Source organism: Labrus bergylta, chromosome 18 (genome assembly GCF_963930695.1).
Source record: "Labrus bergylta chromosome 18, fLabBer1.1, whole genome shotgun sequence".
NCBI lineage: Eukaryota > Metazoa > Chordata > Actinopteri > Labriformes > Labridae > Labrus > Labrus bergylta.
The window spans coordinates 16070189-16097877 of NC_089212.1; the positions used below are offsets into that span (position 1 = coordinate 16070189).

The 27689-nt window shown below is 39.2% G+C and overlaps 4 protein-coding genes across 11 annotated transcripts; 3 read left to right on the forward strand and 1 right to left on the reverse strand.

The window, feature by feature from the left end:
- Window positions 1–317: 317 nt before the first annotated feature.
- degs2 (delta(4)-desaturase, sphingolipid 2) lies at window positions 318–4625 on the reverse strand. Its single transcript, XM_020650225.3, has 3 exons — window positions 4455–4625; window positions 1358–2100; window positions 318–774 (listed from the first exon to the last, which is right to left on the reverse strand). The coding sequence occupies exons 1-3, from the start codon at window positions 4534–4536 to the stop codon at window positions 631–633; spliced, it is 969 nt and encodes a 322-aa protein (XP_020505881.1). The 5' UTR covers window positions 4537–4625; the 3' UTR covers window positions 318–630.
- A 1233-nt stretch (window positions 4626–5858) lies between these two features.
- On the forward strand, window positions 5859–10328 carry yy1a (YY1 transcription factor a). The gene is made up of 5 exons (XM_020650160.3): window positions 5859–6446; window positions 7365–7515; window positions 8837–8897; window positions 9030–9188; window positions 9427–10328. The coding sequence occupies exons 1-5, from the start codon at window positions 5948–5950 to the stop codon at window positions 9607–9609; spliced, it is 1053 nt and encodes a 350-aa protein (XP_020505816.1). The 5' UTR covers window positions 5859–5947; the 3' UTR covers window positions 9610–10328.
- Window positions 10329–13083: 2755 nt separating this feature from the next.
- tspan37 (tetraspanin 37) lies at window positions 13084–18721 on the forward strand. Of its 3 annotated transcripts, XM_020650202.3 has the most exons (8): window positions 13093–13352; window positions 13485–13563; window positions 14138–14329; window positions 14442–14516; window positions 14627–14725; window positions 15337–15489; window positions 15595–15678; window positions 17023–17328. In XM_020650202.3, exons 2-8 carry the CDS (start codon window positions 13501–13503, stop codon window positions 17095–17097), a joined length of 741 nt encoding a protein of 246 aa, XP_020505858.1. In that variant the 5' UTR covers window positions 13093–13352; window positions 13485–13500; the 3' UTR covers window positions 17098–17328. The 3 variants fall into 3 exon arrangements, 1 of the variants encoding a protein (XP_020505858.1); XR_010669104.1 differs by lacking the exon at window positions 17023–17328 and adding an exon at window positions 18582–18721 and having other exon boundaries at window positions 13084–13563; window positions 15401–15489; XR_010669103.1 differs by having other exon boundaries at window positions 13086–13563; window positions 15401–15489.
- elavl1a (ELAV like RNA binding protein 1a) lies at window positions 18600–27440 on the forward strand. 6 transcript variants are annotated; one of them, XM_020650199.3, is made up of 7 exons: window positions 18600–18739; window positions 19672–19731; window positions 21765–21966; window positions 22476–22579; window positions 23174–23336; window positions 23453–23678; window positions 24462–27440. In XM_020650199.3, exons 2-7 carry the CDS (start codon window positions 19696–19698, stop codon window positions 24784–24786), a joined length of 1056 nt encoding a protein of 351 aa, XP_020505855.1. In that variant the 5' UTR covers window positions 18600–18739; window positions 19672–19695; the 3' UTR covers window positions 24787–27440. The 6 variants fall into 6 exon arrangements, with proteins under 6 accessions (XP_020505855.1, XP_020505857.1, XP_020505856.1 ...); XM_020650201.3 differs by having other exon boundaries at window positions 23174–23327; XM_020650200.3 differs by having other exon boundaries at window positions 21774–21966.
- Window positions 27441–27689: the final 249 nt, after the last annotated feature.

A 27689-nucleotide genomic window follows, 5' to 3' on the forward strand; every position in this document is an offset into this window, starting at 1 on the left:
CACCTCAGCACTGTTCTGCGTGATAGACGTGAAATTGTTGTCAATAATTGTTGTAAAGCCTGAGGAGCCTTTTTAAAGAATCATTTTTGGGGCTTTTTGTGCCTTCATTTGAGAGAGCGGATAGAGTCGGAAATCAGGGAGAGAGAGAGAGTGGGGAATGACATGCGGGAAAGGAGCTACGGTTGGGTTCGAGCCTGGATCGCCCGCTTGGAAGACTTCATACATGAGCTTCCATACATACCACTGCGCTACCAGTACCCCATAAAAAGTATTTTTAAGTGATGCTCGAAGGAAAAATACACAAACCACAGAGGGAGTGAGAGCTTAAAACTTTATCGGAATTCTATGCAGATAGGAAACATGAGCTTCATGCCTCCTAGACAGAAATACACAGAGCCGGAATAGAAACATTAATAAATAAATAAAGGGGTAAAAAAATGATCAGGCTAAATTTCATTCCTGTTTCTCTGAACAATTAAAAGGTTAAAAAAAAAAAATCACAAAACACATTATATGAAAAAATAATAATAATTCAAATATAGACTATAATTGTGTGTCATTGTGGGCCATAGATTTATAACAGCTGAGATTCATATTCCTTATAAACGAGAAAGTAAACCCGTCTCAGACCTACTCCTGCTTTCTCAGCTTGTACTCCCGTTTGATCCTGGCGAAGGGGCCGATGCTGTCGTCAAACACGAAGTCCCATAATACCCGGGACCAGGAAGTGTGCTGAGGCAGGGAGTCGTAATACTCTGCAGCAATTTGCTTGACCTATGAATAAAAAAAACAAAAAACAATATATATATAAAAATCTCTGAAATTACAAGACCACCTTGACAAAAGCACCCCACAGTCTAATTTTGGTCTAATTCAATATGGCACCTTATTGCACTACAACAATCAGACGGCTGATATAACAGCGTTTTTTCTCATAAAGGAATTATACCTATTGTATAGAAGTATTATATATTCCATTTATATTCCAATTTGGCAGAAAGACTGACTGAAATGTTCCAGAACAAGTGATCTAATCTAAGAACTGAATATTTTTCCGGCAGGTTTATGAAAGTAGAGTGAAAAGGCAGGCATCTATTTGAATCATGTCATGCAGTAGTTGTACCAGAGAAGCAGTTAATTGGTTACAAACTCTGGCCTTTAATCGGATAAATATTTGCAGTCGATGAATAAATGACATTGGATTGGCCGATACCATTTTGAGGGACAGGAGAGGCCTGTCTTATCTGACCCCCACCTGCTGGTGATGTAAAGGTTGCACATGGCATGACCTCATTCTTCAAACATAAACCTATTGGTCTGTTGGTTATTAAGTCATGATTTATAACAGGTCTCTCACCTGAGGTAGTTTGCTGCCAGGTATGCTGGGGAAGTCGTGGTGCTCCATGTGATACCCGACGTTGAAGGTGATCATGTTGAGGGGTCCATAGTAAGAGTATGTCTCATGTCCCTTCAGGAACATGTAGTGCTCGGCTATGAAATGTCCAGAGATAGGATGCAGTCCCATGCAAAGAACAGATCCTGCTATGAGGTAAACAATAGGCTTCACCCCCCACAGGTTATAGATAATTAAGTCTACTATTAGCTGAATAACTGCGTTCTGGATCTCCAGCTGACACACCGGTTTTGGGTTGACCAGCAGCGGGCGGAGAGCGTAGAAGAAGGGCTGCAGGAAGAGCCAGAGCACCTTCCTGGCTGGGGTGCAGAAGAACCAGCCCTCAATATCAGTGGGGATGTCTACGTCCAGTTGGTCTCCTCCAAGATACCGATGGTGGTCAATGTGATACTTCTTAAAGGAGGCGGAGTACGGCAACCCGATGGGCAGGTTGGCCCACATGGCAAACCAGCGGTTCCACTTTGCCAACTTGTTTCCAAACGCCACATTGTGAGAGATGTCGTGGATGGCCAGAGTCAGGGAGTGGTTGATGCAGCCTCCAAAAGCGTATGCCCAGAAGAAGATCCACTTCCAGGAGAGGTCGCGCACCAGGTAGCAGGCCAGGAGCTGTGTCAGGACCATGCCTGACACCACCCACTTCAGCTGTGGATCTGGACCCATCAGAGACTTGATCTCCGGGTATTTGGCTGAGGAGAGAAGTAAGTGTTGTGAAAGCAGAAGTGTTAACGTCAACAAACAAAGAATAGGGATAGTGCGATTGGTAAATAAGAGGAAAAAAAAGAGAGAAAATGTATAGGTTAAATCAATCTCTCAATTAAAGCTACTGTATGGTACTTTTCTTATTTGAGGATTTTTGCATCATGTTCATATGTAAGCAGTCTTATCTAAACCCTCATTTTCAACCTTGGTCTCAATGTATCACTGTGTAACACTGACATGACACTGTGTTGTGCATGTTGTGCAATACCAGACCCTCTCCTGGGGCGAGACCTGATGACAAAAGTCACTTTTAATTGGCGGAGGTGTTGTTTTGCGGAGGGACATGAAACTCGGAGAGATACAAGGCAGATACTCAAAGCCATCGACTGTTGGCTGAAGTGCTGTGGCTAGTTTGAAATTCAAAGCATGATCTACTCATTAGGAAACACAGGTAGTGATTTTTCACAGCGAACACACCTTTGAACTCACACACCGTTCAGGTGTGGTTTGTGTGATCAATGGAAAATTCAGGATCCAAGGGGTCACAGAGCGCTCGCCATAAAATACCATGTGTAGTCGCACGCAAATGTGCAGTGCTTCTTTGCTTTTAGCTCACTTGTGGTATGCCTTTATGCAAATTGGAAAAGGTTTAAAAAAAACAATAGCAACTGGTTTCAGTGGCTGGTTGGTCTTCTCTTTACTGACCTTTTCATTCAGTTCATGTTTAAAGAGAAGAATTCCCTCCATGGCAGCTCATTTTAAAACATTGAATAAAATGCAGCATTAATATTATATATAATTCATATTTGAGCTTTTGTATGATTTGAACCCACCTCAGATAGTTCATTCGCTAAAACAATTGATGGCTAAGATTAGGGGCTATGCATTCTTTGGTGTTGGCTTTGTGGGGAAGCCAAATGGCATAAAGTTCAATAAATAACCAACATCATAAAATACACTGTTTAAACTAGTAAAAGCTTCTGCACAGAACATGCTGTAAAGCCATCATGAGATTATTTACACTTCACCACGCCAGAGCAACCAAAACTCTTAGATTTAGTTCAGGGTCTGAACCACTTCTGCTCCTGCGATGGAGAGTTTCGATGTCGTTATTGTGGTAATATAAAGTTTATAAAGTGAAAAAAAAAACACCTACACTGAACTATAGCAATGACCCAATTCATAAAAACCACACGCCAATCAAATTCTGCCATGATAATGTAAAGGAAGTGAGGCTACCGCAACCCCTGACACTCTCAACCCACCAGGGAGTACAATATAAAACACATTTTAATAATTCAAGACTCAGGGGTGCTGTCCAACCCATCACCTTTGAGATGAGTCTTTTCACACCAGCGGAGCGACAATGACACTGCTGGACAAAGCAAAGGATCAAATATACAGCAACAGGTTAAGAGCTTGTTCACCTAAACTGTTTCAATTCAAATTACATGACGAATGAAACCAGAGAATACTGCTTTATCTCTGACAGATTAGACACACTTTCTTGTGCGTTAACATAAATAAACCGAAGATGTGCTTTAAGGCATTTTTTTTTTTTTTTTGTGAAACAGGGATCCTCCCTGAGCTGCTGACTTTCATAAAGCCTTTCTTTTCACTTCATGCACTGCTACATCTGTGTTTGTCACGAGCTGGGAATGTGTCCTGTTACCTAGTGAGCCCAGAGGTATTGTCACCATCACCTGTTATCAGTATGCTGTTATTGTTCTACAAGTCGGAGAAAAAGATTTTTCTAACAATACCAAGTAAAAGGTGGTAAATGATACTGAAATCTTCCTGGGTATGTACATTTAGAGTCATGCCTTTAGACTGATAAGGGTGAATGGGTTCATTCTGGGATCTAGTGCTGATATCTAAACACCCTCTTTCTAAAAGAAGTGGCTTTTTCACACATGATAACACATTGAAAATTATGACTAGAATGCAGCCTCCTCATTAAGTTACAGTGGGAATTGATATTGTTATCTTTGACTGTCATGAGCACTTAATGTAAAAAAAAAAAAAGAAATTCAAGTTAAAAGACCATGTTACGCTTAAAGATCTGCATTTATATTACTTTAAACGAAAAAAATGTTGCTATTTCCATTAATAATAATGTGAATAAAAATCTGATATTATCCTTCGTTGCTTGTCAGTTTCTACATCGCCCCTGCATTCATTGTGGACTGTAACTCGTTAGGCAACAGCTAGTAAACAGGTTTAACCGGCTACGATTTTATAAGTAGACTGTGGTCAGAGAAAAATGCACGGTATTAGGCTACTACACAAACTTGTCATTGCCTACATTTCACTCAGTGTTATGACAGAGTTTTGTTCTTACCCAGTATTTCTTTTCTTCTTGAAGTGTGCGGCTGGTCATTGTAGACCCATTCAAAGTCGTTTCTTCCACCTGTCTTCCCCATGACTACCTCTGCGACGTTTCAGGCGACTGGCTGTGCAGCATTGTGTGTGTGTGTGTGTGTGTGTGTCATCAAACCTTCACAGCGCCGGGCACACCCACTCGCCCGGGTGGCAGGTTGAGAAGTTAAGGTGGGATCACAAGCTCCGCTCCTGAGGGGAGGGCGGGGCTTAAATCGGCTGAGCACCTGCTGTTATTAGTGGAAACTTAACCATGCGACAAAATGTTGTCTTTTTTGTTTTCCAAAATGTTGTTTTTTTTGTTTTCCAAACTGTTTCACTGTAACGATAAGTCCGAATAATTGCACTACTAACTAAAACAAACAAAAAAATACTGTTGAAGATCAGTAGTAACTATTAAGCTTAATGTTATCACACAGAATAAAATGATTTTTTGAAAACAAAAAATACTAGCATGCCCATATCAAGATTGATATAACATACAAACGAAAAGCTCTAGAAATGTATTGATTTATAGATTAATTGACTAGTTAAATTGTTTTCTCTGGGATTACGTTAGTATTTATGTAATGTTATGTTATGTTAGTATGTGTGTGTAATGTTGTTGGCCTAGTTGTGTTTAAGCTTAATTTTCCATTCAGTTGATAAAATAATCTAACAAATGAATATAGCCTACTTTCGTTGAATAATGATTATTAATCAAACGCAAGCTAAAGTTTAAACAAAATGTTTAATGGCAAAATAAAGAACAAATGTCAGTTCAAGACTCAAAACCGGTCGTGCTACACTGAAGAATGAAAATAATAAATAATAATAATAATAATACATTTTATTTAAAGGCGCCTTTCAAAACTCTCAAGGTCACCTTACAGGGCAGAGATAAAAACAACAAAGTAACAACACAACGATAAAATTAACATTAAAAAACACAAATGTACAGGATGTAAAAGAGTTAAGAGAACGGGTGGAGAATGATCAGACTGAAAAGTTTAAAAAGATGTGTTTTGAGATTAGATTTGAAAATGGAGAGAGTGTCGAGATTACGGATTTGTGGTGGGAGGGAGTTCCAGAGGTGGGGGGGGGTCAGAGCGGCTGAAGGCCCCGGACCCCATGGTGGACAGGCGGGCGGGTGGTGCAGTGAGTTGAATGGAAGAAGAACACCTGAGAGTAGGTGTGTTGATGTGCAGGAGTTCAGAGATGTAAAAGCGGAGAGAGGTTGTGGATGGCCTTGAAGGTGAGGAGCAGAATTTTGAAAACCACGTATGTGATGTTTGAGTTGAGCGTTCTTTGCTCAAATCTCGCGAGACTGAATAACTGGAGCGCTGTGTCTACGAGAGTACACTGTAGTAGAGTTGTTGTTGGAGAGGGAGGAGGAAGGCTGCTGTAGACAGGAGGGAAAGCGATAGTGTAAAAAAAAAAATAGCATAGGTAGGAGGAAATATTAAAAAAATCATCATGGCATCAGGAGACACCCTGTATATAGAAACGGACGGGTCGGAAATGCCTGCCGAAATAGTGGAACTGCATGAAATCGAAGTAGAGACAATTGAGACAACAGTTGTTGGAGACGACGATGAACACCAGCCTATGATCGCCTTACAGCCTCTTGACGCGGATGATCCGAACTCCCTTCACTCGCACCAGGAGGTGATTTTAGTGCAAACAAGAGAGGAGGTGGTGGGCGAGGACGACTCCGAACTGCACACGGATGACGGGTTTGAGGACCAAATCCTCATCCCGGTGCCCGCCGTGGAGGAGGACTACATCGAACAGACTCTGGTTACTGTCGCGGGGAGAAGCTCCTCGACGGGCCGGATGAAGAGGGCTGGAAGCGGAAAGAAATCGGGCAAAAAGAGCTACCTAAGCGGCGGAGAAATGGGCCGAAAGTGGGAACAGAAGCAAGTCCAGATAAAGACTCTGGAGGGGGAGTTTTCTGTTACTATGTGGGCTTCGGGTAAGTTCAGACTCCTGAGTGAATTCCTGCAAGCTGCCCCCCTCGCTTTGTTCTCGGCGTGTGTGTCGTGTGTCTGGGCCTTGCGGGGGCCCTTGTCCTCCGCTAAACTAGGATTAATTTCCCATCTTTTGCGCCATTGAAACTGCATTTGAAGTGTTTTTGTTTTTATGGGAAGCCATGTTTTTATGTGTTGATGGGCGCCGCCATATTTTCCCCGGTCGAGAAAGTATGGCGGCCCGAAAAAATGGCGTTTATTTGGCCGACGAACATGGCGGCGAGAGTGGGAGCGAGTGCAGCTGGCTCCGCTAGGCCGCTGTGGCGCAGTTCAGTTAGACTGTAGCGGCGGTGGTGCCTTCAGGAACCCCTCATACTTTACACTTCCGAGGCTTTTAACACACCATATAACTTCAGATATATATATATATATTTTTTTTTTTAAAGAACAAGACAATTCAGCTCATTAAATGGTTGTGTTTGCCAGTACTGTGCTTTGGCCATGGAGAACATTACATGATTTTAACGGAGTTGTTATTTTAGACATCTTATCTTTACACATTTCCGGGCCACATACATGCATCATAGTGTTGGAATAGTTAATTCATTAAAAATAAATTAATTTTTCGTCCGTGTTAATAATTTAAACATGTACGTATTTGTTATACATATACCGTTTTAGCGTCGTTAACAAAAGTTAAAGTCATATATATTCACAAATATTAACATTAACGTCACTAAGTTGTAAACAATAACCCCGTTGTCACTACAAAATAGTTAATGCAATTTATTTTAAAATTGTTTAAGTGTGTGTGTGTGTGTGTGTGTGGGGGGGGGGGGGCGTTTTAAATTGCCTTAATCAATTCTTTCCACATGATATATGGTGTTGTTTAACTGATCAGCAAACCTGTTCCTCTCATCCAGATGACAAAAAGGACATCGACCATGAAGAGCAGATCACAGGAGAAAACTCTCCCCCTGATTATTCTGAGTACATGACGGGAAAGAAGCTTCCTCCAGGAGGCATCCCGGGCATCGACCTGTCAGACCCCAAACAACTGGCTGAGTTTGCTAGGTAAGAGCTAATGTTGATGTTTACTCAGGCTTCTGAGTAAACAGCTATGATAAGAGAAGTAATCATACACCAGTCTGATGGTTTTTTTCCCCCTGTCTGTCTTTAAAAAGCCAGTTAAGGAAATGTAATAAAAGAGGAAAAGTGAATGATCTATCCGGTGGTTAAACGTGAATCAGCACATGTATGCAGATATGTGAGTCATCCAGAGTTCAGGATTTGCTGACCTGAAGACATTTGCCTTGCTGTGAACACACTCCAAAATAATGTTGCTAGCCTCCATAAGCCGACCGCTTACAACAAATGTGTAGCAAGTGTAACAGCAGGCAGCTTGTTGTTTGTTTGTTTAGGGTAACTACCCGCTATGATCTTACAGATGAAAGGTCTTTGGTAAAACAGGGGACATATGACTATGTAATCAGGTCATTGTTATTTATTTCTGCACATAGTGATCAGAGTATACACAGCGCTCTACTCCCATTCGCTGTTCGGTCGAATTATGGCGACAGTTACTATGGCTGCGGGGATGCACTTGTCACTGAAACATTTGGTCCATTCTTCATTTTGCTTCTGTACAGTATGATTTAGAGAAATTAATACAATTCTGAAAGTTATCAAATTGGCCTTTTTACATAGTGGAAGTAAAGTGACTCAAGATTCAAAACACTTTGTTGTCTATCACATAGTGACAGAAAATGACCTTTGGTTGAGGCTTAGTAACATAAAAACATTCACACTAAGAAGACTCTTGTTAAAAAGTGTTGTTTATCTAGCCTTCTTTAAAAATGTGTAGAGTAAAAGAGTTTCAGTTAGTTTTCTTTTTAGCTAACGGTACTCTGAAACGGCTGCCTGAGGGAAGCAGTTGAAATGAGTGGTAATTAGCTTATCTTTGATGTGACCTGGTGCCATATACACAAATAAAGAGTATACATCTAAAAAACAAAAGACATAAAGAGGACAACAAAGTCAATAAAATTCAGAAAATCTTGAAGAAAAGCCATCGATTGACGTACAAGAATTCACCATAATGATATATCGTTCCTGTGCTGGAGGGCTGTAGCTCATCTAACTTGATGAGACCAACTGTTTGCTGGAATTGACCTGTATAACTCAGGATGCAGCTGTTGTCAGCTGTCTTCACACTTCAGTGAGAAACAAAAGGCTCTATATTTGTGCAGTTTAAATGCTGTGCTGGGCCCTGATCCTGTATTTTTAGTCTTTTGACAATCACAAAACTGTGTGTGGAACACAATGTGGAGGCAGTTTTTTTAAACTTAAACATTGTTGTGTGTCTATAATGGTGTCTTCTTTATTGTCCTTGCAGAATGAAGCCAAGAAAAGTAAAAGAAGACGATGCACCCAGGACGATAGCCTGCCCACACAAAGTGAGTGCAGTGTTCTATTTCTTACTCCAGTAGACACTGAGCTCTACACAAGATTAAATACATAAACTGTATTTGCCTGTTAAGTGAATATGTCCCGAGTGATTAGTGACATCTTGTCTCGCTCCCTCTCAGGGATGTACCAAGATGTTCAGGGACAACTCAGCCATGAGGAAGCACTTGCATACCCACGGGCCTCGCGTGCACGTCTGTGCAGAGTGTGGCAAAGCCTTTGTGGAGAGTTCAAAACTGAAGAGACATCAACTTGTACACACAGGAGAGAAACCTTTCCAGGTGAGTTGCTCCACTTTGTTTCCTCTTTCCACTGGAGAAACATTGTTTCTGTGTGCGTTTTGTTTGCAAAAACAACGTTTGTAACATTTGCCAAACTGGCTTTTAGAGAATGAGTTCTTTACATCCCTTGATATTGTCAGATTGTGTTAGAATCTTTTAGAAAAAGTTGATATCACTTTATCTGTGAGCCAAGCTGAGACACGCAGCAGCATTCACTCAGTTTCTCTCTTGTCTCCAGTGCACATTCGAGGGCTGTGGGAAGCGGTTCTCGTTGGACTTTAACTTGCGCACACATGTGCGTATACACACTGGAGACCGCCCGTATGTCTGCCCCTTCGACGGCTGCAACAAGAAATTTGCCCAGTCAACCAACCTGAAGTCTCACATCCTCACACACGCCAAAGCGAAAAACAACCAGTGAACCAGCCTGGAGCCCAGAGAAACACAACAATGTGAGCGAACACTGGAGGACTCCACCCGTATCTCCGCTTCTCGACGGACACATTGGAGTGCCTGCTTTGTTGTGAGAGAAGAAGTCCCCTTTGTTTCTCCGCTAGATAAAATGTTTAAACAAACTTTTTAAAACTCTTTGATATCCGTATGGAGGTTTGAACAAGGAACTCGTGAGAACCCCGACCCCCTCAGGCATCTTTCCTTACTTCGGCGCTACCTGGATGGAACAATGTATGGTTTCTTCTTGTGAAGATGTTACTTCATGGATCTGCACCTAAAAAAACTTATTTATACCTTATCTCAGCCAGTTAAAAGTTTTTGCAATAAATGTCAAATTTGCATAGATCCTCTGCAATGACAACTTTTCAATTTTGTACTTTCCCCTAAGTGTGCATATTGTACACTGTGTGACATAAGCTCTGTGGTAATGTATGTCGTGAAGCTGTCCCTAGAGACTTTCATGGACGTTTCACACCTTTTTTTTTTTTTCTCCTTCATGTGAGTGTGTTTCAAGGGGGAACCGGATGGTCTTTCATATTTTCGTTTTGTACAACGCAATATCAAAATCATGTAGAAAATAGCCATGTGATTTTCAATAGTGATCACTGATTAAAATGTTTTTTCCTCCTTGCACTACCAACACAAAAGTGTAATTTTTCCATTCATTATTAAATTTCAACCTATATAGTTCCTGTCTTTTTTTATTATTCGGCTGGTGAGTATGCGAGGTCAACAAGAAAATATTTGAGTTACCGGTAAATAAGACAAGGCTTTTTCTTTTCTTTTTTTAGGGGGAATATTTGTATTAACAATAAAGCATACCATCTTCATCTTAATCACATATTACATAGATATTACATTTCCCCCCACACACAAAATATGGTGGCTTTTGTGAAATCCATTTAGGTAATAAACTTTTCCGTGCAGCATAGGTAAACAAATTCAGCAGTTTTTGATTATGGGTGCCCTTGATTTGTGGATGATCCCCAACAGAAGGCATACTGGGTCCATTCTCAAATCCTTGTTAAAAACCACGTTGAACTTTGAAACAATTTCCCCCAAAGAATCCTGTATTTGCACACAAGACCACGCAGTATGTATAAAGCTACTGATCTCCTTGCTACACTTAGTACACATAGCTGTCTTCTGAGGGTCCATCCTATTTCTAAGTTGAGGCGATATCTGAAGGCGATGTAGCAGCCTAAATTGTAATACTATTGCTCTGTTACATATATGTTATAAGACTGTAGCCTTTTGACCATCTCAGTCTGTTTATATTATACTCTTTTTAATAGAGCATTTTCAAAGGTTGATGCTCTTATTAAGCTCAATGAAGTGTAACATTTGAAGGTTCATATTGAATGTGTTGGAGGTTACTTTACTTCAGCATTGTTTAAGTAATTGGATGAAGTACTTTTCTTAGTATTTTCTCTTTTAGACTGATGGGAAAGAATAGCAAGAGCATTAAAATAGTTTAGCTTCCTTTATTTTTCAGTCAACAGTTGTATCACTTCTTGAATTATGCAATCTGAGAATAGCACCAATACAGTTGCTTTATTACTTAAACCAGCATCTCGTTTCTGTTCCATACAAGATACCACACAAATAGTGCAGAGGGATTGCACAAATTATGTTGGATTTTATAATAAATCTCTTGAGATAAATTTGCTTACTTTGTTAGGTCTAATCTCCAATATCTGTTGTAACCTGGTCTCCAGTTAAGATGACACCAAGACAACTTAATGACCACAACCAAATGATTTCAGTAACGGATACATTTGAGGGTAATAAAGAAGATGATCATACTTAAAGCTATGAATGGTCTTCAAAAAAGTCGGGATGACACGTCAAATACTGTAACAGCCTAAAGTTAAGACTTTACAATCACTGATAAAAATAACAGAAAGTTTGACTTTCGCAACAACAATTTTATGATGAAAATTATTGGAATATCCCAACAAAATATTTAGCAAAAAAAACATCCCGCCAATTTTGTATTGAACAACTAAAATTCTGATGAAAATGTATGACAATTTCCAATGAAATTGGACAATAATTTCTGGCAAAGAAAGAATTCTGAATGAGATTCTCAAAAATGACAGACTTTTTTTTCCAACAGAAATTGTCCACGACAAATTATGAAGAAAAATCACCACCGAAAAATATGATGTACATTTCTGAGTAAAAAAACAAATGTAACACTTGAAACAAGATAACATTGAACTAGTGTCTGTCTAACATGCAGAGCAAACAAAAGACGTTTTAATATTCTATTTAAGGGACACACATTCTTGAGGATGCTGTTGAACATGAGCAGGTGGTTGGAATAAAAACACTGATGTCCGGTAGGTTCTCATCCCATTATCCTGCATGCAACACCTGCAAAAATGGTGGAATTGACTGAAAATAAAAAAAGGTATTCAAAATGAATCAGATATTATGTCAGTTCATGACTCAATGAGTCCTGTGTTCATTCCATAGACTGTAAATATTACGTTCATTCAGATGTCCAGTAGGTGGTGCTATAGACCTTCACAGTAACCTGTGACAACAAGGAAGTTAACTGCTGATAAGAGTACGATGAAGACAAGCACCAGAACTAAGATCATATAGATCATTTTTGGTTAAGTTAATAACTAAGATCATATAATTTTTGGATTTGTTAATAACTAAGATCATATATTATACATACATATATTATATATCATTTAGGGTTGGTCTCTGACTGAATAAGCTTCAAGATCATGAACGGTTACTTCTTTCACGGAGAGTCTGAGCTGCTTTCTTGCTGAAAACTAAATCAGGATACTGTTAAAAAATAACTGCTTCTCATTTTTCCCTTTCTGAGTCTGTATGAGGGATTTTGAAAATGTTGTTTGTTTTGAAACCTATACAGCCTATTATAATAGAAATGTTTATGTGGGGCACCATGTGGTATAACGCCTCTTTAAAAAAAAAAATCGAATTTACTTTCTATCTTTGTTTTATGTCAATTTGTTTCAAAATCAGATTTTGGCCCATGTTGTTGTTTATCAAGCATTTCTTAATGTATTTTCTACGGAGCACCTGAAGTCCCAAAAAGTAAAAAATAAAATAGAATTTGTGCGCACATGATATTAACTTGTGTGAGTGAGAAGTGTACCCACGTGGGAGCTCGTAGGGCGGATTGATGTGAAGAAAATAGGCTCCATAGCTCCAGAGTGGAAGAGGGGATGTGCTAGAGAAGTGTTGTGCGCACAAGTTATTATGTCCACAACATTTACTTTAGGGGGTGGCAGGAAAAAGTCTGGGTAAAGTCTGTATGAAAATCTTGTCCTTTAGCGAAAATAACAGAAATGTTTTGTAATTTGGGGCATGTGTGAAAACACCTTCAGTCACTCTGCAGAGACTCAGAGCTTTTACATCAGGAACTGACTGCAGCTGACACAGAGCCACTGAACACAAAGTTCATCATTCAACGTTGTATAAGTACAACATATTGCAGAGGGCATCCTTCGCTGATCATAAAACGTCTACACTTTTAATTGGATAATGTGAAGTACATTTAGGGACTCAGCTCTTGTGCAGGGTCTACTCTTTTACTTCAGAGAAGAAGAAGAAGAAAAAACGTACAGGCAGTTTTTAAAGTGCTTCGTCTTCATTTATAACCACAGAGTTGCTTCCTCATTCTTTTGGAGGGGAAGTTAGCCTTTGGCCGTAACGGAAGAAAAAGTCTACAGTGCTCTTTTTTTTTTTAACCAACATCCTCTCATTTTCATACAGCAGATGTTATTTTTCTTTTTGCATAAATACTGAATGTGTCAGTAATATCTTTGTTCCTTGTTTATGACACGTCCTTTGCAGCTCTTCAGGTCTTAAAATGAGGGATCAGAGGAGAAAAGCTTGGATGACAATCCTTCAGCTGATCAGTAATCTTCTGTGGGTACGTAAGCCACTAAAAATGACCTTTTTCTTATCAGAGAACAGATATGACAATTGTTTATATTTACTTCTATGTAAAATAACGTGAACTGAGCGACAAGATCAGGACTCTGTAACCACAACTAAAGCTAATATTCATGCACAAAGTAATGTGTTGAGGCAATAAATTCAACTGATTGGTAATTGATTTTGTATTCTATTATGTTATAATCTTTTTATGACATGCACACGGTCAGTTTGCTCTGTTGGTTTGAACTATGTTTGTAAGTATCTTTAGTTAACCAAACTAAGCAGGTTAAGAATGTTGTTGGTTTTCTACTTTTGTTTAGTGACAACAACCTGCAAGTAAGCCTATGTGTTGTATTTATCTTTGTATCCACTCCCAGCAACACCCATATGGCAATATGGGTGTTCTTTAAAACATGAGAGGGGTTTGTCAAGTGGTCTTTGAGAGCTTACCTTTTTCATATCTCACAAAACCATGTTAAAATGTTCTCTTCTTTAATTTACTTAATATAGTTCAATTTTGAATCTAGTAAATTACATCTTTTCAATGTACCATTTTTTTTTACCAGGTGGTGGGGCTAGTGGTGGGCCTGAGTGGACTTTACCTGCTGCTGGACTACAGACAGAGCAGTATATTCTTTTCTCATATCTACATCATTCTGCCAGCTGTCCTCGCTCTCTGCAGCGCTGTGCTCTTGGTTGTCAGCGGCTGCCTCGGCGCCTTGAAGAGCATCGAAGATTCCCCCATTCTCCAGGGACTGGTAAAATTGTGTGTGTGTGTGTGTGTGTGCGCGTGTGTGTTTGTGTGTGTGTGATATTATTTATAAATGCATTTGGCCTTGGCTTCTACCATTAACATTTGCTCTTGGACAGTTTGTCTATCTTTTAGTTGTGGTCTTCTGTCTGGAAAGCACAGCTTCAGTATTGGCTTATTTTCATTCTACAAAGGTATAAACTTTATACAAATTCCACACACTGGGTGTTCAGTTCACTGAAAAAACAATTCAGGGGTAAAAAAAAATACACATTAACATTTTCTGTGTGCTGCATTCTTTCAGTTGGATTCAGAGTTAGCATCTCTTGCAGGAGTCTTTCAGGAGTACGCAGGCAGCAGCCAAGACCCCAAGTCTCGAGCGGTGGATGTTACACAAGAAGAGGTGTGTATGTTGCTCATAGCGCATCAGAATGGGGCCATAAAGGCAATATATATACCCTAAGTATGTTTGTATCGTGTGTGCAACTTGTGTAAAAATATCAACAACGCGAGGAAATCTGAAAAAAGTAGCTTATATCATTAATTAACTTGTACTTTTATAAAAAGCAATATTTTGTTAAAGCAAAAGACTTCTATAGCAGGAACAAGGCACAAATCAGCAACAACTTCATCTGAGTGTTGGATTATTAAAGTACTTGTTTGTTTTATTCCTTTAATGGCCACGATACTGCCTTGCAAATAAAAAGTCTCCAGTTTTTTTTTTAAATGGTAAGGTTTCATTTCTCTTTGAAGGAAATATTTAGACTACAAAGAAAATGATGAGGACTCAGGAGATTTGTCAGACTGTTAAGTTATACTGTGAAATTGACCCTCACCGGGCCCTCATTTAAAAAATCTTCTTCTTAGATATTTTTTGTGTGCAAATAGGTTACCTAAATATTGCCCACGACAGCATGATAAACAAGTGTCTTTTGAATGCTTTAATAGATCAATTTTTGGGTGACTTCCAGTGTTATTGATTGATAATGTTAGCCTATTTTGTCATCCTGTTAGTTGCAGTGTTGTGGTGTCCATGACTACAGGGACTGGCTGAATACGTCCTGGTTTAATGTCACAGGTGGAGAGTTGGTTCCTCACAGCTGCTGCAACTCTTCTTTCCCCTCCTGCAATGGCACAGTGGACCAGCCATGGAAGCTTAACACACAGGTAGGAATTTGCCTTCAGTAATTCAACATAAACATAAAAAGCTCCAGCTAATTTGGTGACATATTGTGCCTGTCTGTTTCTCTGTCATATGTTTGTCTGTTTCAGGGCTGCCAAGTAAAGCTGGAGATATCTTTTCAGTTTTTGCTGGATTTAATCATCTGGTGCTCCCCAGCAGTGTTTCTGGTCGAGGTGGGGAAATCTATTATTTACATTTGAAATAAATTGTTAAAATAAATTGTCAAATGAAATCCGAAAATAAGGTAGAATGACAGTGAATTGTAATGAAATAAGTGTTCATTCTTGTTATAAAAACCCATTCTTATTACATCAGTGGAGAATGAAAGCAGCATGAATCCATTTGAATTTGGCCAAGATTTTATTTTAATTAGGGCCTGAGCACCGACCTCAGACCCTATTGAAACTGAAGGAGTTATTATTCTCCCTCCCAAAAATGAATCGCTTATTTGGGGGCTTTAACGTGCACGAAAACTCACCAAACATCATACCACTCATATACCGTGGCATATGCCATCACTCAAATCATACTTGATGATAAATGCACGATATTGGCACATGAGGGGACCAGACCAGACATCAGAGTGGCATATGTCACTCATATGCCGTGGGACATGAGTGGACCAGAATGGCGTATGCATCTCACGGCACATGAGTGGACCATACCAGACCATCAGTGGGGCATATGCCGCTTGTGTGCATTGGCATTGGCAAGACAGGATGGGGGGTAGGGGACTTCAAGAACTTTGAAATGAACTCCAGCAGAGTTTTTCAATTTTAATTTAAAGCTCTGTGATGTGTAACTATATAATATAAGCTATAATATAATCAAGATTGAACTGAAAAAGCAGTCTGACCATAAGATCCTAACAATAAAGCATGTTGTAGCTCTATAAAGAAGCATCTATCTGTTACTATAATCATTATTTTGAGTGATTGCATATGCTGCGGCATATGAGTGGCATGTGTCGTTCTGGTCCACTGATGGGCTGTGTCAGGCCGACACATGTCGCGGCATACCCCGGTCTGGTCCATGTGCAGCATATGAGTGGCATTTGAGTGGACCAGAATGGCAGGTGCCACTCATATGCCGCGGCATATGCCACTCATATGTTGCATATGCCACTTGCCAGTATTACGACACAAATCGATTTGCACAGCCCACTGCTTAGCCACATCACCATTCTGCTGCGCTCCCCACGGTCGCTACACACCCCGACATGCACAGGGGTGCGAGGGCCCTTTATCACTGCTTGCAGTTTTATTTTTTCTTAATTTTGGAGAAAAATAAAGCCTAAAATAATGTATTAGAACTGTCTTAAGAATGACTTTATAGACAACAATAAGTTATTTATTTCATACTATTCACAGGAAGTACAAGAATTGTTCTGTATCAAAACATTTCCAATAACATGCACAACATATTTTGCACTTTTATCCTTAAGATGGATGTTTCAGCATAATTTTTTATTTTCAAATTACATACATGTTATCTCCTTTCTTCTTTCTTTTGTGTAGCTTGTGATGTTTGTGACTGTGGGACAGCTGATGAGAGACCAGCCTTTAAGGAAATATCAAGAACTCAACAAATAGACACTAGATGGGAATGTATTGTGCTTCTGAGCTAATATTACAATACAGAATAATTTGTAGTATGCAGACCTATACATCACAATTAAACTACAATTAAATGTTTTTTATTGTACACTAAAAATATAAAAGTAATTTTGATAAATGCAGCTGTATAATATATTCTTGCTGTCAAATCTGTCTTAAACACATACTTTTAATTGCTGCTGCAACAATAAACTAAATTTGATTGGCTTGCACTGTGTTCTGACATCCATACTGAATTAGTGGTCTAGATATTCTTTAAAGATTATATTTTTTTCTGATTTAATTTGATAGGGCTTCTATAGAGATAATGTAGGGGGAGAAGGTTGGGGACGACATGCATCAAATAGCATCAAAACGAACCTGTGAGTGTGAAGAGGACTGTGGCCTCTGGGTTTCTGTGATGTGATCTGTTAACAAACAGTTCATAATTCGCAATTCACAAGACTTTTTCCCAAAATATTTCAATTGAAAAAGGCTTCGACGAAGGCAAGTTTATTTACAGTATTTTAGCACATTTCAACAACAAGGCAATTCAAAGTGCTGCACACAAGACCTTAAAGTATAAAGTTGATTAAAAAATGAGGGCAAATCCCACACACACATTTTCAGGGTAAACGTCTAATGCAATAGTTAGCCTAGATGTCACTTTCAAGTGAGTCTTCTTTCACTAGGCATGCAGCTGACCATGAGCCTTTAGCTATTGGAAATGAGACAAAGATCAAAATTGTGTTAATGTAATTTAAATCCATCAGTCTAAATATCTCCAATAAAAATGCTTTAAGAATAAACAATGATAGCCTCAATTAGATTAAAGGAAGACTGAGTTTGCATACCTCGTATTACATGTCATTATGACGGTTTCCCCTGACGTACCAGTCATGCAATGCAAGGTTTTCAGGTAAACTCCAGGTACTGCAGATGTTGCATGCTGGATTTTTGTATATTTTTTGTATACTATGAGCTCCTTTTTAATGTGTCTGTGCCTATGTCATGTATTCCTGATAAAAAAAAAAAAACTTTGATTGTATTATATTTGTATTTTATATTCTTACCACACAATCTGTGAGGTGACCCCAGGAATTGTACATGGATGTGTGTCATCTCAGATGTAGCCTATATCTGGTGAAGTTCAAGAACCTGAAACCTCACATGTGGTGATACTTCATTAAGAAACAATTTGGAGTAACTTCTGATGTGCAGACTCAGTCTTCCTTTTGGTTTCGTGTTTCTGTCCAGCACCCATTACTTATTCATTTGGATGTGTTTTTTGGGGGGGTTATGAATTCAATTAGATTGAGTTCATGACAAACTGTGTCACTGATATAAAAAAAATAAAAAAAAAGAGAAATGTTTAGAGTTTTGAAGCGTTTATTTAGGAATCTATACACAAATGACAATGGTATTTTTGAGAAAGGCCTGCATGTTGACCATGGATATTGACCACGCTGTCTCTTCTGCAGAGGCGTGGCTGCACGGGAGTGGGCGTGGTCGGTCGTCACGTAGCTCCCCTTCTTCGGTTTCTTCTCCCGTAAGGCCGACTTCAAGGTAAACGCAGCGACGTAACGGTGGAATATAGCAGAAAGAGTCAGGACAAAAAAACAACAACAACAAAAGGCTGGTAAGCTCTTGAATTTGATATTCAAATGTTGTTAATTTTTTAAAAAAAAAAGGTTGCGGAGGTCTTGCCATGCTGCTTTCGCGGCCCGCTGAGGTGGCTAACGTGAGGCTGCGTGGCCTGTTAGCAGGCCGCTGGGGTTTCGGCGCGGGGACAGAAATGCTAATATCCGACGCTCTCCAAAATAAGTGCACGGTGCTTTATGTAATGTAGTCAGCAACAGTCCGCCACGTCCTTTATCCGCTTTAGCTAATGCAAGTGGGGTACAAGTCTGCATGTTTTTACGTGTACAATAGTAACCCTGTACCCTGCATTCGAGTACCTGGTTTGGCATAATCTTTAATTAGAGACGATACTTAGCATGCAGGCTAGTTCGCTAACTAGGCCTCTGCACGTTTCAACAACAGAGACCGCTCCTGAGTGGTTGTCTTATTGACGTGTAATGAAAACAAAGGTCTATTGTTGACACTGCGTTTTTTTTATTTTTTATCTACAATGGTTCATGCCAAGGTACATGTGTCTTTTTATATATATTTTTTTAGATTACATTTCGTCATGGACACAATCCAAGGCGTTAATTATAAATCAATGTCGTGTTTTTTGGTAGCTCTTTGAAGACATTGAGATGTAAGCTGTCACCTTGGTTACTGTCACCTTCTGTTGCCGTCTCTGTGTAAGACCCTATTTTTCCCCCAAGTGCTCGTTTTAATGAGAAATTAGTTGAGCTTTTGTCATCTGTATTGATCTACTTACTGACTGATATCACAGATAATATTCAATATGAAATGTTTTTTTGGTTTGTTTTAATAAAGAAAGAAACAAAAAAAAAAACAAGCTTTGACATCATTCTCTTTGTTTCTTAATATCACGTCCTTCATTCAGCAATTAGGATTAAATCCTCACTGTTGGGATTCTGTTTTTCCCCCCCAATCAAGCCTCAGGAGCAGTGGCGTGTCTTCATGGCAGTTCATCGAGGACACACTAAGTACTTGAAAGTGAGTATGAGAAATAAAGCTCTCATTACAAAAGGAATCATAAACACCATTAACATGCCCATTAGGTGTAAGAATCACATGTGGATATCTCTAAGTTATGAGCCACGCTAAGTGTCCACGCTGGGTATTAAACATGCAGTCTCCAAATGCGACCACTTTGTCAAATTACAGTGACTATTTGTTAACTGATCTAACTTTCCCCACCTCGTGCAAATTAACGCTGCGCCTCATTGAACTTCAAAAGAAAAATCATTTTAATGAAGATCACTTAAAAACTGTGATGCAGACCCACTGTACAAACTAGCAACAGCAAACTGTTTACAGTGGGGAGAAAAAAAATCAGACAAAAAGGTCTGCGTGATTAACAACCAGATCCACATAATAAAACAAATGTCTTATTACTGCACTGCATTATACTCTGTGATGATCAGCCCTCCTGATTGCACCGTTCACAGCCTGTGGAAACATTAATCGTGCATTAATGTCGGTGTGTGCACTGGACTACAAGACAGATTCCTCTGTTTATGCAGTCGAACTTAATGAGTTTACAGGACATCTATCTGTATTCTCATGCACACCTGGCTCTAATGCATTACCAATTTTAAGACAAAATTATCACAAGACACAGCAGAGAGACGCATAATCAGTCATGTATGAGAGAGCGTGTTACTCCACGTGATCATTGCAGTGGATACAGGGAGAGAGGACTTTTCACCCATTGGTTACTGAGGCCATCTGTTAAAGATGGAATTAGTATTTGCATTATTAAATGAATACTAGTGATACAATCAGGTTCTTTGGTGATGGCTAAGCTGACATAAATGTACAGCTTCCAAAATACGTCGTGCTTCATGTCGAAATATAGACAGAAGAACTTTGTTATGAATGTGTGAAAAAGATGTAACACAGCTCCGTTCTTATTTAACTTGGAACTAATGACTCAATTCTCTTTAAAGGAGAGATCGCATTAAGAGAAATCAATATCAAGTCTAATGCCAGCTCCCGCTGGCTATGAATGTGTTTACTGGTTTAAAACAGGATTCTCATTCATCCTCCCAGGCAGCGTATCTTACCCACCAGAATACACAATCACCACCCTTCTCTTGCATGAATGGACCTCTGTCAGATTAAACACTGGACGGGTTCCCTTTTCAGGCCCGATCTCCCTTCAGCCACCAGTAAATGTTGCCATCGTATTTGCAATAGGACATGCTCATTAACTTCAAGTCCGGCTCCGCTCTTGGTGTGGGCACTTTTCATTGTTACCTTCACAAGTCTTAGGCTGCAGACTGTCATGTGATTGAGATAATCTTAAATTATTAGAGTCATTTGTCTCCTTTGCAAATGCAAATCTGACTTGTAATTGTATAAAATGACATTTTTTAAACCACTACAATGAGACAAACTTGCGCGTTAATTCCCGTCATATGCTTTCGTATTATAATTGATAACCATTATGGGGCTTTATAATGCTGTTAAATCCTCTTTGTCTGTCGCACTGAAAACTGATTACACTGCATGGCCAATCTTAATCTTTCTCCACCAAGAATACCAGAATTTTAAGAACTGAAGCTTTTATGTAGGAAAGATTAATTTTTAATTGCTGAAGCCCAAATTGCATTGGCAAACACAAAGAAACAACACCGGCATACTATATTTTGTTTAATATCACCACGGGTTGTATTAAAATAAAGAGTTTTGATCTGGTTCTTTCCATTTAATGAACCAGAGAAAGACATACCAAGTTGAGGAGACTGAAGTCTCTAAAGTAGACATCCACGGATAACTTGTTTGGTCTCTGGCAACAGGGATGCACATTTTCAAATTCCATTTACAACAAAAGTAGCCTATTAAAAAGGAAAATGAATGTCCTATTATTGTTAGAAGCTGAGACTAGTTAATATTTAATTTTTCCTTTAAAAAATGACCGAATAGACGGATGGACTATGAAGATGTCTAGTAATGAATCAGTTCTTGGGTCCACTCGGTCTCTGCATGTGCGCCCCTTGTGCTTACCTTGCTTTTGTTTCTTGGCCCATCTGGCGGACCTGCAGGAGGTGTATGACATGTCAAACGGTTATGAAGACCACATGGGCGGGGATGAGGGGAAGGACTCCAAGACCAACCTGATCGTGAACTACCTGCCTCAGACCATGACGCAGGACGAGCTGCGGAGCCTCTTCAGCAGCATTGGAGAGGTGGAATCTGCCAAGCTGATACAAGACAAAGTGGCAGGTATGCTACACTCTGAAGCAGTCTTTAGACATGTGACAAACCAGCCTAACACATCAATGAAAGTGGCAAGGGATTTCTGATACAGCCCTAGACAAAGGAGTTGGGACTACAACCTCTGATTAAAGCAGTTGTGTTTCAGCTTTGTGAGTCAGAAAATGACCAAGCAAATTACCCATGTCTTTGCTGGCAGGATATTTTACTGCAGGCTTGTTCTCTTTCGCTTCACTGTCATCGGTGATTTTAAAATGTAATTTTTACCTTTTTAAAGGTGTCCCAAATAGATTTCTTACTTGAGTTGGCAATTACTTTTTAGAACACCATAGACCTGTTTTATTTATTCCAAGCAGCCCAAACCTGTTTGACCGTAGACAGTTTCTTTGTTTGTTTGTTTAGACTAGCATGCAATGTTGAGATTTGTTTTGTTTTTAAATTATTTGTTTGCAGATTTTTTTAACTATACACCTTTTTTTTTTGTTTTTATTTTATTGTTTTCCTTTTTTTTTCTCTAGGCCACAGTTTAGGGTACGGATTTGTTAACTATCTTAACCCTAGTGATGCAGACAGAGCTATCAGTACACTGAATGGACTAAGGCTACAGTCCAAAACTATCAAGGTAACGTGCAATAAGGTGTTCTACAATTCTCAAACCAAAGATGTCATGTCATATAACTCTTCTGTGGCTCCTGTGCTGTCCGCTAACTAGCTAGTACATGTCAGCCCGAGGAAGTGATACTGCTTTTACAGCTCACTTAATGCCCTATCTGACATGTCTGTTGAGTTGGACTTAAACTTTACGGATTTTATTTTGTGCATTTGTCCAATTACATGTATTTAATTTTGGAAAACTTTGGATCTCCTCTAAGTTTTTTTTGTTTTTGTATTGTTTATGTATGCTTCTGACCATCATTTCTTGTCAGTCTGAACACTTTAAACCTAAAACTACTTATGTGACAGTGTGGATGTAAGATATGTTTATTTAGCTCCATTTATTCACTAATTGTTTTCAAAATAAAAGAGGAACCCTTTGAACATTTTAAGCTGAAATTGTAACTAATAACACAGCTGATTCATTACGGTTGTAAATCCAAACACTTAGTTGTTTGATAGTTTTAAGAACTATTTTTGTTTATGAATTTTTTTTGTTACTTTGTTTTGTACTGGTGTATCAGTAGAGGTGTAATTCGGCATCGTTGTCTTCTTTTACTAGGTTTCATACGCACGACCGAGCTCTGATACAATAAAGGATGCAAATCTGTATATCAGCGGCCTGCCAAAGTCCATGACCCAGAAGGATGTGGAGGACATGTTCTCAAGATTTGGACACATCATTAACTCTCGGGTACTTGTAGATCAGGCTACAGGTAAGACAGGTGATTGACTTCCTTGCTTCCAAAAATACTCTTCAATTTTAGATAACAGCAAAGAAACTGTGTTTTTTAGTGCTTGTGACAGAATAATTGGTCAACAACTGCTTGCTTGTATCCAGGTGTTTCCCGCGGGGTGGCCTTCATCCGGTTTGACAAGCGGGCCGAAGCAGAGGAAGCAGTCAAAAGTCTGAATGGCCAAAAACCACCTGGATCCTCTGAGCCAATCACAGTGAAATTCGCTGCCAACCCAAACCAAGTGAAGAACACACAGATCATCTCCCAGCTCTACCACAACCCCTCCAGGCGCTTCGGGGGGCCCTTGCATCACCAGGCACAGCGGTTTAGGTGAGAAACGTTGTTTATGTCTACATTCACTTAACATGAGAGCCATAACCCCTATTTCATGACAAGACACCTAAATAATCAGTGACTGAGTGCCTGTAGTCAGAATCAGAACATACGGCTTGCCATTTCTCATTCAAATCCAAAACATAAAAAGCTCAATATAACGTGTTTATGGAAACAGACGTATTTTTGGATTAGGGTTTTAACTCGGTTTGTAAAATCAGTGATATAACAGTTATTTAATGTACAAGAAAGAACCTCCAGGTAGGACTGTTTTTGAATGTGATTAACAGGATCTGCTTTCAGTGAAAAACTATGCAGCTATTTTTATGTTGAAATCTTGTATGTGATTGAGAATAGCATAAAGACAACATAGGGGTCAACGGCATACCGCCATCACCGGTTTAAAGTCACACGTTTGGTTTTAGAGCACACACAAGGCAACAATGATAGCTCAACCTACAAGCCTCAGTGTTGGTGGGTAAATAAAAGTAGAGTAAAAATAGTGATTTCTGACAGACCGCAGCTCAGAAGGAGTCCTCCGGTCGTCTGTTTCGCTCTGATGATCGGAGCTGAACCTTGCTTTTGGTAAATGGTTAAAGGCTTTTTTTCTGGCATGTGGACCAACAGTTATTGTTTGTTCAAGAGAATATAAAGATAATATTGATTATGAAATGAACAGATCATTAAATTATCAGAGAAACTACATTTGTTGCGACAGACTAAATTTCAGCTCAGTTTTATTGTGAAATCCAGAAGTTAACTAAGCATTCTCGTTTCCAGGTTCTCCCCAATGGGTGTTGACCACATGAGTGGCATGGGAGGCGTCAGTGTCCCCGGCAACTCCACCTCTGGCTGGTGCATCTTCATCTACAACCTGGGCCAGGATGCTGACGAGAGCATCCTGTGGCAGATGTTTGGCCCCTTCGGTGCTGTCACCAACGTCAAGGTGATCCGCGACTTTAACACCAACAAGTGCAAGGGCTTCGGCTTCGTTACCATGACGAACTACGAGGAGGCGGCAATGGCCATCGCCAGCCTGAATGGCTACCGGCTTGGAGACAAGATGCTGCAAGTGTCCTTCAAGACCAGCAAGGGCCACAAATAGAGAGAGCTGGACAGTAAGGTGTAGAGGAGAGATGGAAATGACCTACGTTAGGCTTCTGTCGCACAGAGCAGAAGTGTAAAGTTGGAAAGTCTGGCACATCCTTTTGGGGTTTTAGTTTATTAAGAGTTCAATGAGAGTTCACTCTTCTGCACCTTTTTACTTGTCTAAGAGTTTTTTTTCTTCTCATCTTTATACTCATGCTTGAGGGGAAACAGAAGTTTCATTTTTTTTAGGGAGAGGATGGAGAGGACAAAATCCCATGATACCCCTAGTTAACTTTTGGAATGATCTCAAATCTAAAATACTGTCCATATGTGTTGCATGTTTTATTGTGAGGAATAGATTAAAGAGGCAAGAGTTTCTTAGCAATTCACTGAAAAAATAAGAGGAAGACACTGCACATTGTTGTCTAAGAGTCAACATTTCATGGTCAAGAAGCTAAAGAACAGTATATTGCCTGTACTTTTTGTAGGAGTCAGCAGTGCTCTGCTCTGATCCTCATCATCGGTTAAAATAGATGCCTTAAATTATCATCTGGTGGATTAATAAACCTGAAATACCACTTACTGTTTTTAGTTAATCTAAGAGCAAAGCACTTTCAGTCAAACTGTTTTAAGTTACGATGATTATCTGTTTTGTATGTTCATCTACAACTTTAGCTCACCTTCCTTCCGTGGGGGGAAAAAAAAACAAGACAAGTTGTGGTGATAAAGGATTTAGTTTTGTTGTCCCTGTGTAAAGTCTCTTTTATTACAAGTTGTATTTTAGGAGAGTCCTGTTGAAAATGAGCCCCGGTCAGTGAGTAGGGAACTAAGATGGACCAAATAAAGGGAGAGATTTGATCCAAAGGAGAGGTTTTTTCACAAGGTAACTTTGATCCTTTTTTTTTTTTTAGTGGTTGTTGGAGAGGTACTGAGCTTATATTTAATCCTCACTTAGAGCAACATGTCTTTAGCTCAGTTTGTTGTTCTGTTTCTTTATTTTCTTATTTTTTTTCTTTTCTTTTAGTTTTTTTTCCCTCTGCAGAAACATATTCTCGTTCCACTATTCATTTCAAACTTGTTTGAACGAGTGCTCATCTCGAGTTCTGACAGATGTTAATGGCCTTTGTTTATGATTTTTCTTCAGTTTTGGTTTCTTTTCTTTCTTTTTATTTTGATTGTTTCACTTTGAGCATAAACCATTAAATTTTATTTCTTTTTGCTGAACGTTTTGTTTGGTTGTTTCTTTTTTTATATTACTTTATTTTGTATTTTTGTTTTGAGTTTTGTTCTATTATTTTCCAGAAGCGACTCAGCATTGCTTTCAAGAGACCCTTGGCCAAGCTAAAGCAGGCTTTTACAAAATGTGTTTCTGCACGTGGCAGGCTGGCTTTTCAACTTTTGAGACATGCGGTACTTTTATTTAAGAGATTCTCAATGAAAGGACCAATTTCAGTCAAGATCATGTTGTTTAACACATCGACAGACACCTCTAGGAAAGTTATGACTGGGCAAACGCTCCATGAACAACTTTTCTCAGATCGCTACAGAAGTTGAAACCACTAATAGGCATCTATTTCCGTTAAATCTGTACAGTATGTTTTCACTTTTGGTACGGCCATCTTCTCAGCAGTTGTGACTTGAATATTGGCCGTTTTTATTGACATAAAAATATCTGCTTTTAAAGAACCCCTGCTGTTTGAAATGGGCAAGATAACTTGATTTGTCTGCTTGAGTGCAGTAGTGTAAAGTGAAGATAGATTAGTTGTGCTTCAGCTGTGTTTGATATGACAACACAGCGAATAAGTTTACCTTCTCTTGCAGGTTTGACTTTTAGACTCATTAACTGCTCTACTCTTTATTTTCCATTTATTTTTATGGGATTTGTTTTAACTGATAAGATGTTTTTATCCAGTTAGAAAAGATCATCTTCAGCTTATCTATTTAAAATGAGAATTTGGTAGGTCGTGGTGTTCTCCAAGGTGGGTGAAATATGCAGCATCAGTACTGTACTAAAGCTCGGTTAAGCCTCACCTAACATTTAACCATGGAGCCATTTGGTGTTACAGTCGAAAAGCAGCAAAGGATTCTTGGGAACAGTATGTGCTCACACTGCTTAGGATTACTCTCTGAGCATTAATACTCCTAACACTTTCTCTAAATGCCTCTTTAATCTTGTTGACCCCTCTGAAAGGAGTTCTTTTGTTACAAGCTTCAGATGTTGGTCTCGAAAGTGCTTTTTGATTTACTATTTCAATGTTCTATCTGTGTCATGATCCTTAACCTTGTGCAATATTTCATGCAGGTAATAGACATTTCCTGTCTTGTACTGTCATCTTTTTTTTTATGATTTCTTTTTTTCTACTGACATATGTTACTGCTTAGTTTTTTTTTCAGCAGTCTTGAAATTGCATCAAAGATGCAAGTGAATTTGTTTTAGAAGCAGTCGAAATAAAATGCATTCCGCCTTAATTTATAAGTGAGAGATGTATTTGACATCAGAGGAGGCACAAATATTTATTTGAAAATGTGAGGTCAAACGTGTTCAGGAGTGTTTTTAATGGATTTAGTTTTGTTTGGTTTTGAAAGACTCTTAAATTGAAAAAGTCCATTAAATGTCTTCTAACATTGGATCATTTCAATAAAACATGGTGGCTTTTCAAAATCTTGAAATCTTCACTAGCTTATTATGGACTGCAAAATGACTGTATGCATTGTTGGGCTGCTCTGCTGTTTTTTTAAATTATATTTTTGGGCAATTTTTTGCGGTTATTTGATAGGATCGCTGAAGAGAGAGGACATGCTGGGAGGAGAGAGTCGGGGGGGGACATGCAGCAAGGGGACGAGGTCAGATTGGAACCCACAGCCGCTGCGATGAGGACTAAAGCCTCTGAAACGTGCAACATAACCGCTAGGCTTTCA